Raw genomic sequence first — 9,986 nt, forward strand, 5'->3', positions numbered from 1 at the left:
AATTAAGCCAGCATGGTAGCTCATGCCTATAAGCCTAGCACTCTGGGAGGCAAAGGTGAGTGGATCAGTAGAACTCAGGAGTTCAAGACCAGCTGAAGCAAGAATATAAGACCCCCAACTCTACTAAAAACAGAAAAACAAACCAGGCATTGTGGAGGACACCTGTAGTCCCAGCTACCAGGGAGGCTGAGGCAAGAGGGTCACCTGAACTGAATCACTTTTATTTTATTTTATTTATTTATTTTCAGTGGCACACAAGAGGGCACAAAAACTAGTTCACCGCATATATGAAATAAAATGGCACTTAACACATAGTGCCCTTAGAAAAGAATGTTTCCCAAAACCTGAATCAATGCACCACTTGTAGACAATGCAATGCACAGGAATTCCTCAGTGGGAGCTTCAGTGTCCTTTTTATCTTTTAATCATGAATTATTCAATAGCTAATGCATAACCATTTCAGTTCTAGGAGGAAAAGAGCTTTGCTTTTCCCATCTCCGTTTTTTTCACTGTTTTCTTCTGTTTATCAGAGCACCCAAAATTACATGGACCCAGAACATCCATTCTATTATTGATAATTCAGCTTCTTACAAGTCACCCTTCAAGGCAGGACAAAGGCCACCTGGTATAGACATACAGCAGTTGCTAAATGGAATATGAAATGAGAAATTGGACTCCAACCAAGCAGAAGGCTGTTTGGTTAGCTTTATCCTTCCATGTGACTGCTGGGCTAACTATACCAACTATATTCTTCATTGTCATACTTATGCTCAGAATGAGGTGGGAATGGAGGCCAAAACAGACCATTTATAGGTCAAGGATGCCATATTTTCTACTGGGGCAATTTCATAGGGTACTATGCCTTGTGAATGATGAGTAGAAGACAAAGGAATCTCCCTATTATTCTAGGATGGGAGTCCATTTGGCTGGAACACTGTGCACTGTGAAAGACCCAAAACTCCCCCCTTGTGCTGGGCTCAGCAGGCAAGCTGTAGGCACTTTCACCATCTACATGGGCTTTGTTCTAGAACAAGAGAAAGCAGGTCTGTGGCCTGGCAGCAGCCACACAGCTGTTGATGAGATGAACTGATGACATCTCAGGCCTTCACTGAGCACACATGGGTACTACACATTGGATTCTTTATCCCAGTAAGGTATGCCCAGTCCTATCCAGGAGTATCTCCTTATCCCTCCTGCTCTAAAAGTCTCTGGCGTGTTTCCATCACAATTTCTTCCATTATTTCTGGCTTTAGGATGTCTTTGATCTGAAAAAAAAAAGGAAAGAAACATGCTCAGAAAAGAAACCAACTATAAGCCAATCACAAAACCAACCTAAACACAGAAACCAAGTGTGGTTAATGTAAGCCTTCTGTACTACTCATGTGTCAGAGGCTAAGTGCTGCAAGGTAGTATCTGCTAGAACCAGCTTAATCAGAAAGATTGGGATACACCTAACAAGAGCAAATAGATCCTCCTGACATTCGTCAAAAAGACAGCTGGAATTTGGGATGGGCAAGATGAAGTCCAAAGGACTGCATCATGAACTAGCTGGCACTTCCATCCTTCACCAAACCCTTATTGACACTACACATTGAGAATACTGTTGGGAAAAGATCCACCAGACACTGACAAGCTGTCTTCCACACTAGCTCATACTGATGGGCATGATAATACAAATCTGCAGGAGACCTGCCTGCAATCTGAGAGGAAAGCCTGGTGCAGCTCATAGATCAGTGGGGAAAGGGAAGCCCCGGGGAGAGTACCTGGTGTGGAAGGGATGCTTCATAGCAATACAGGATACTGGTGTCATACAGCATCATCCTCTGAGTTACCAGAGAGATGATGCAGTTCCGAAGCCGGGATATCACCTCTCGATCAGCAAGGGCGACAGGCTAGGAGGGGGACCAAAGGGGAAGGGAAGATATATATAAATAGGACTAAAATAGGTCAATAGTTATAGTAAATCACCAAAAAGAAATCATTTATGACTCAGACAATATCACTCTGGGATGCCAAACCAGTCAAACAGCTAACTCCAAGGGAGATAAAAAGGAGGCTGTTTCAGTGGCTCTCTGGATATCACCCTGCAACTCTGTCTCTGCTAACAAAACTCAAACCAGTCAAGAAGTTCATCTCTTTAGCAAAGAGAAGGCAATACAATGTTCATGACCACTCAGACTACAGCAATACTACAGCTGCAAAACAATGAACACCTGGCTGCGCCAGTAGCTGAGTGGGTAGGATACTGGCCACATACGCTGAGGATGGAAGCCTTGAACCTGGCCCGGGGCCAGCTAAAATGGCAATGACAACTGCAACAACAACAATAAAAAAAATATGGCAGGTGCCTGTAGTCCTAGCTACTTGAAAGGCTGAGGCAAGAGAATCACTTAAGCCCAAGAGTTTGAGGCTGCTGTGAGCTATGACGCCACAGCACTCTACCCAAGGTAACAGCTTGAGATTCTGTCTAAAAAAAAAAAAATGAACACCACCTGACACAAAAACACAGTGGAGACAGAGTGCTACTCCCCATCCAAACAACAGTGACAATGGTGTGTACTCACCTCCAGGTTTGCAATGAAGCCCCCTGCATCCTCTTCTTTGTGTTCAGGTGTGGGGTAGATCCATATAAAGCCATTGTTACCCAGAATCACTGACGCACCACATGGCAAGTCATGGAAGTGGGTCTTCTGCCGTTTCACCAGGGAGGGGGAAACCTGGACCAAAACACCCTGACCTAGCTAAAGAAATACACTAGGTCACTAAAGGTCATCAGTGAGATGAATGAAAAGTAGACTACAGAATTTATCCTAGTTATATTCAAATCAGTGTCCTTCCTGTCACTGATTGCACACCCATGTCACCCTACGTGCATATACGTAGTATGCGTTTTTACAAGGAACACGTCTGGATTCACAAGGTGTTTATACATCCCAACGAAAGACAACTTTCAGTACTCTTCTGTCATTGCCCTTGGCATTTGCTCCTACATTCTAATCCAGGGTTGGGGTACAGGCTGAGATGCTGGAGCCAATGAGGAAGAGAGCTCGAGTCTCCTGTTGACTGAGGCCCAATGTCCTATCTCATCCCCCTACTCACACCCAAACATCAGACACCTCTGCTGCCCGTGAGATGTGTGCCTCTGAGTAGGTAAAGAGACAGGCCAGCTCCAAGTCCATATCCTGCTGAGGGAGGTCTGTGAAGGTCAGCACACGACACAGCATCCATCTACTGTAAGCACATGAACCTGGTTGCCTACAGCCTCTCCATCAAAGGAAGTGATTTTTGTTCTGCTCAGAAAATGAAAACATTCTTGCTGGTAAAGCAGAGACTAGTGCCTCCTAATTTGTTTTATAAAGTATGCTGTCCTTAAAAAAACTCCTCAGACCAGGCACAGTGGCTCACATCTGTAATCCTAGCACTCTGGGAAGCTGAGGAGGATGGATTGCTTGACCTCAGGAGTTGAGACCAGCCTGAGCAAGACTGAGACCACATCTCTACTAAAAATGAAAAACTGAGGCAAGAGGATCACGTGAGCCCAAGAGTTTGAGGTTGCTGTGACCTATTATATTACAGCACTCTACTAAGGGCAACAAAGTGAGATTCTATCTCAAAAAAAGCCTCAATAAAGTAACCTTATAAAAGAAAAGCAGTGAAATTTCATTTAGAAGCTCAGAGGACAAAACTATCTTTGCAAGCAGTAACACCCATTTTATTGAGTGGACATTTGACAGCCCTGGGCCTCTTTGTTCCAAGTTCAGCCTCTGGGTCACGTCTCCAGCAGTGCCCCCTGGAGGGGACAGAGACAGCAGCACCTCAGAGCCCAGGGTCAAATCAGCTCTTCTGCCAGCAGTCTCCTCAAGACAAAAGGATAAAAGCTGATGGCTTTGGCTCCATACCTGTGTCTCAGTGGCTAGGGTGCCAGCCACATACATCAGAGATGGCAGGTTAGAATCCAGTCTGGGCCTGCCAAACAATGACAACTACAACCAAAAAATAACTGGGCATTGGCTCAGCGCCTGTAGCTCAAGCGGCTAAGGCCCCAGGCACATACACCTGATTGGAGATGGCAGGTTCGAATCCAGCCCGGGCCTGCCAAACAACAATGACAACTACAAAGAAAAAATACCCAGGCATTCTGGAGGATTCCTATAGTCCCAGCTACTTGGGAGGCTGAGGCAAGAGAATCGCTTAAGTCCAGGAGTTGGAGGTTGCTATGAGCTGTGACACCATAGCACTCTACTGAGGGCAATATAGTGAAACTATCTCAAAAAAAAAAAAAAGTTAATGTCCTTTGCGATGCTACTAACCCATGACTTGTGAATCCCAATCTTCTGTCTGTTAAGTTCAGGGAACATGATTAGTTTGTGTGATGCCAACCATTATTAGCACTTAACTAGTGGGTTCTCTAGGTCAGAATTCCAGAGAACTATGGGGATTTAGAAGTAGACTTGATGTCTCAGTTAGCAAACAAGAACACCAATAGCTGACTTACTTTTCCATATTTCAGGCTCCTCGTGTGCAGAGAGACGGCTCCATCAGAGAAAACTGCCTGGACCTCAGCCTGGCCAGGGTGGTGAAGGCACAAACAGCAGCTCAGCCACCCACTCCCATGTTGCTATGTCCCAACCCCAACCTCATGCCTCTGTCTCTTCCTCCCATCTGCAGCAGTCCAGATCAATGACCTTAGACATCTAGACAGACTCAAGCACACCACTGTGACCTCACCTCTCTCCGTGGTTGTCATAAACAACAAACACCTTTTCTACTCCCTAGGGCAGTGGTTCTCAACCTTCCTAATGCCCCGGCCCTTTAATACAGTTAAGTGAACCTGAGTCTAGCCTAAAGCACAGGTCACTGTAAGTTACCAAACCCAAAGAAAGGACTTAGCCAGTCTGAACAAGTGCTGGAGAGTCAGCCCAAGTTACAGAGACAGAGAAAGGCTTTAGCAAAGCCCTTGACACTTGATCTGAGAATCTGATCCCTGCCTGGAAGAGATATACTATGTAAGGCTTATTTCCCGGCCCCACTGAAAAGCATCAAGGGCTGGAATGCAAAGTGCAGGATACACTGATAAGGTCCCCTTCCTGTAAGAAGCCTCTCATTGCAAGCTCATCTTCTGCAGATCTTCTCCTCTGAAATATACAAATGACCACATTACTTAAGTCTGAGCCTCAGAAAGATCTCTATTACTTCATTCCCTTTAGAGATCTTTGAAGCAAACCACAATATTCAAGCACTAAGAACTATGGGAAGACTAAGTAGACCATGCCAATCTCTCCATCTGGCTCCCTTTCACCCTCCTCTGAGTAAATTTCAAACTCTCCCAATCTCCCCCAGTCACCTTTTCCACACTCACCTTTCCTGAAAGCTGTGTGTTCTGGCAGGACCAGACTATCTCCTGCGTGGCTATCTTTGATCACACAATTCCCTATCTCTCAAATTCCCTCACTTCATCATTCAAATTCTCTCCATTCTTCAAGGATGAATTCCAATGCCAGATTTTTCTATGAACTCCTCTCAGTGAAATCAGTCATTCCTTTTGCACAACCACGTTTGTTTATTCTTGTACTACCAGGTTTTGGATGTTATCTCAAATACTCATGCTTGGCATTCTCCACAGCACCCAGCATCCAACAAGCCTATCTAGAAAGGTATACCGGACTGAAGATAAAGGTGAACCATGGTATTTTACAAAAGGTTGTAGCTTATTTATATCTGAAATAACCAGATGCCTTTCAAGTCATGAATAATATACAGACAACATCTTCACTGTGCAAAGCTGAGACATCCAGATAAGGAAGATTATTAGCATCAAGCATTAGGAGTTTCTCTGGGCTGGGTGCCTGTGGCTCAAGTGGCTAAGGAGCCAGCCACATACACCCAAGGTGGTGGGTTAAAATCCAGCCTGGACCCGCCACACAACAATGACAGCTGCAACCAAAAAATAGCCAGGCGTCTGTGATCCCAGCTACTTGGAAGGCTGAGGTAGGAGACTCGCTTGAGCCCAGGAGTTGGAGGCTCCTGTGAGCTATGATGCCACGGCACTCTACCCAGGGGGACAGCTGGAGGCTTCTGTCTCAAAAACAAACAAACAAACAAACCAAAAAAAAACAACCAAGAGTTTCTCTGCTCAACGCTCTTTTGGGATCCCATCCCAAGGTTGTCTCTGATCTTACCATAAGCCAATTGCTGCCTATCTGGGGATCTAGGCCAGGTGAAAAGTCTACATAAACATCCAGATGGCAAATGTCACAGCAGACGAAAAGGGGTAAAAGAGGTAACCTCAGTGTAAAGGAAAGTTCTCTGGTGGAGAAGGGCCCATAGCTCCCACTAGCCAACTAGCCAACTGGCCCTGCTCCAGGGCCCTGTTGGAGCCTTTACCACAGTAGTTCTCAACCTTCCTAATGCTGCGACCCTTTAATACAGTTCCTCATGTTGTGGTGACCCCCAACCATAAAATTATTTTCATTGCTACTTCATAACTGTAATTTTGCTGCTGTTATGAATCGTAATGTAAATATCTGATATGCAGGATGTATTTAGGTGACCCCTGTGAAAGGGTAGTTTGACCCCCAAAGGGGCCGTAACCCACAGGTTGGGAACTGCTGCCTTACCAGTTCTCCTCCAGGGAGGTTCATGGACGAAAGCAGCAACACTGAATCCAGCCTGGAGTTGGTCTCTACCTTCCACCTCTTTTGTTGAACCTATAAACCAAAGAAGTTCCCCACCTGGATCCGTGCGCCAAGGGAAAGAGCTCACATCTTAAGAAACTAGTAATCTCAAAGATAACAAGCCAAATATTTACATCAGGGGCCACACAATAGTCAAGTGCAATGAATCCCCTTTCATGTAACTACACATAGAATGATTAGTCAGTAAATCACCAGCTTGTAAACTTTGTAAACACCACTGATATTGACTTTACCTCTGTGATTCTCCCCACTACAATGTCTCCCACTTCACCATTATATCTGGAAGATAAAACAAAAGGTCATCCATAAGTGAACAGACTTTCTTACAGAACCAAGCACCATTTGAGATTTCTGTTAAACAGGATAACGGCTTTGAGTAGGCACCACATTTAGCAAATTCATATAACTATACTGCTTGGACTTGTTTTCAAAAATTGTTAATCTCAAACATTCTTCCATGTAAAAGTCTCCATTAACTATCCTTAAAAAAATCACTACTGCAAATAGTTTGTTTTGCCCCAAATCCCTATATATTTTTTTATTACATGACAATGAAAAGCAAGGAATATTTTCCTGTGTGACATGGATGAGTTCTGCACCAGCCAAAAGAGAAAGGAAATTCTGAGACAAGATGCCACCCACTGTCTGCCTGTTTCAAGCCCCCTATGACTTCCTCATCCCTGATTCTAGAGATGAAGCATTCCACACTGAGGCTCATTACTTAGACCTCTTCATTTTTCTGCCCACACTCACCTCTTGGTGACCTTGTCCAATCTCATGGCTTTAAAACACCACTGACGACTGCACTAGTCCCCTGAATTCCAGATTCAGTTGCTAGCTACACAGCATAACTACTCAGATAACTAATAAGCATTTTCAAATATAACAAGCCTAAAACTAAGCTTTCTAATAGCTCCCTCCCCTCCTCCACAGCAAACTGAGATAGGAGATAACTCATCCCCTCAGTAAATGGTGACTCCATCCCTCTCACTGGAGACACCCTTGATACCTCTTTCTCTCTCATTCTCTCTCTAACGCTCCAGGACAAGTCTGACAAGCAGCAAATCCTGCTGACTCTACCCTTAAAATCTATGCAGGAAATAAAAGGCATCCTAATTAAAAGAAAGAAGTAAAACTATTTCTATTCACAGATGACAGGGTCTTATATATAGAAAAGTCCAAAGTGGCTTGGCACCTGTAGCTCAGTGGTTAGTGCACCAGCCACATACACGGGGGCTGGTGGGTTCGAATCCGGCCTGAGCCTCCCAAACAATGACAACTGCAACAATAAAATAGCCAGGCGTTGTGGCAGGCGCCTATAGTCCCAGCTACTTGGGAGGTTGAGGCAAGAGAACCACTTAAGCCTGAGAGTTTAAGGTTGCTGTGAGCTGTGATGCCACATCACTCTACCAAGGGTGACATAGTGAGACTCCGTCTCAAAAAAAAAAAAAATCCAACATCCTTTCATGATAAAAACACTCAGAAAACAAAAATCTATGCAGAATCTAATCACTCCATTCCATTTCCACTGCTACCACCTTAATTCAAGCTACCATCATGTCAGATAATGAATATACAGTCACTGGTCTAAGCCTGTGCCTGGTCCCCTTTCAATCTCCCCATAGCAACTACCGCAGTTTTACTAAAACCTAAGTCAGATCATGTACCTTCTCTGCTCCACCCTTTCCAGTGGCTCCCTGGATTACACAAAGTAGAATCCAAAATGCTTATCATGGCTACAAGGCAGACCAACTGTCCACCTAGCTCAGCTCTGTCAGTTCCTACTCTGCTCTCACTCGTTCTCTTTCAGCACCACTGGCTTCCTTTCTGGGACTAACCTTTTGTGAACACTTCTGGGTTCAGGCCTGTACTAAGTACTTTACATGTGCCATCTCACTGAATTCTAATGAAAATCCTACGAGGCAGGCCATGCTATTATTCTCACTTTGCGGAAGAGGTACCCTAGGCTTGGAGAAGTCTGGTAACATGGGGAAACTTTTTTTTCTTTCTTTTTTTGAGATAACAGTTTCATTATGTCGCCCTCAGTAGAGTGCTGTGGCATCACGGCTCACAGCAACCTCAAACTCTTGGGCTTAAGCAATTTTCTTGCCTCAGCCTCCCAAGTAGGTGGGACTACAGGCACCCACCACAATGCCCAGCTATTTTTTTGTTGTAGTTGTCATTGTTGTTACCAGGCCCAGGTTGGGTTCGAACCCGCCTGCCTTGGTGTATGCGGCTGGCACCATAGCCACTGTGCTAAGGGCACCAAGCCAACATGGGAAAACTTTTGAAGCCCACACTAATCTATAACACCTTTCCTAAAGTCATGTTCAAAACTGCAGTCCTACAGCATAATAGGGAAGGCAAAAGTGGGCTGTGAGGTGAAAGGAGGCAGAAAAGATCTGGTTGTATAGCATGGAGGCTACAACAAAGAGAATACACACCTTTTTTCTCACCTTGTTTTCAAAGCTTTCACACAGATCAACTTGTTTACTCTCTCCACAGAGCCAGCCACAGATGCAATGAGTTTCTCTTCCCCCATATATGTTCCATGGCCCCTGTTGCAAGATGATGACACAAAAGAATACCAGTGTTAACACCTGAGGTGACCTCGCCTGTCAAAAACATTGTGTTCCTCAAACCTAAGGGCTCTTCTTCCTTAAATCCTGGCTTTTGTGCTGGCTGCTCACTTTGCCTGGAACATTCCTTATCCAGAGAGCTAGCAACGCAAACATCTCTCTTGTCTTACTCAACTCTGCTGCTCAGATGTCACATTCTCTAGCAGGCCTACCTAGATTATCCCATTTAAAACAGCAACCCCAGGCCAGGTGTGATGGTGCATGCCAGTAATCCCAGCACTCTGGGAGGCCAAGACAGGTATACTGCTTGAGCTCAGGAGTTCAAGACCAGTCTGAGCAAGAGCAAGAGCAAGACCCCGGGCGTTGTGGCAGGCACCTGTAGTCGCAGCTACTTGGGAGGAAGAAGCAAGAGGCTCATTTAGCCCAAGAGTTTGAGTTGTGATGCCACAGCACTCTACCAAAGGCAACAAGACTCTTGTCTCAAAAAAAAAAAAGTCAGTTAAGGCACCAGCCACATAAACCAGAGCTGTGGGTTCAAATCCAGCCCAGGTCCGCCAAACAACAATGACAACTACAACCAAAAAAAAAAAAATAGCTGGGCGTTGTGGCAGGCTACAGTAGTCCCAGCTACTTGGGAGGCTGAGGCAAGAGAACTGCTTAAGCCTAAGAGTTTGAGGTTGCTGGGTGGCGCCTGTGGCTCGAAGAAGTAGGG

General features: G+C 45.0%; 1 protein-coding gene across 1 annotated transcript in view; it reads right to left on the reverse strand.

Moving 5' to 3' along the window:
- Window positions 1–256: 256 nt before the first annotated feature.
- Window positions 257–9,986, reverse strand: part of EXOSC2 (exosome component 2) — an 11,653-nt gene continuing 1,923 nt past the window's right edge. The window contains exons 2-9 of the mRNA XM_003794896.3: window positions 9,152–9,253; window positions 6,929–6,974; window positions 6,618–6,707; window positions 5,070–5,135; window positions 4,496–4,564; window positions 2,565–2,741; window positions 1,764–1,892; window positions 257–1,265 (exon numbers count right to left, since the gene is read on the reverse strand). Coding sequence (XP_003794944.1) covers window positions 1,185–1,265; window positions 1,764–1,892; window positions 2,565–2,741; window positions 4,496–4,564; window positions 5,070–5,135; window positions 6,618–6,707; window positions 6,929–6,974; window positions 9,152–9,253 — 760 coding nt within the window. The 3' untranslated portion in view covers window positions 257–1,184. The remainder of the gene's footprint in view (window positions 1,266–1,763; window positions 1,893–2,564; window positions 2,742–4,495; window positions 4,565–5,069; window positions 5,136–6,617; window positions 6,708–6,928; window positions 6,975–9,151; window positions 9,254–9,986) is intronic.

The sequence above is a fragment of the Otolemur garnettii genome, unplaced genomic scaffold (genome assembly GCF_000181295.1).
Source record: "Otolemur garnettii isolate 467f Iridium unplaced genomic scaffold, OtoGar3 scaffold00087, whole genome shotgun sequence".
NCBI lineage: Eukaryota > Metazoa > Chordata > Mammalia > Primates > Galagidae > Otolemur > Otolemur garnettii.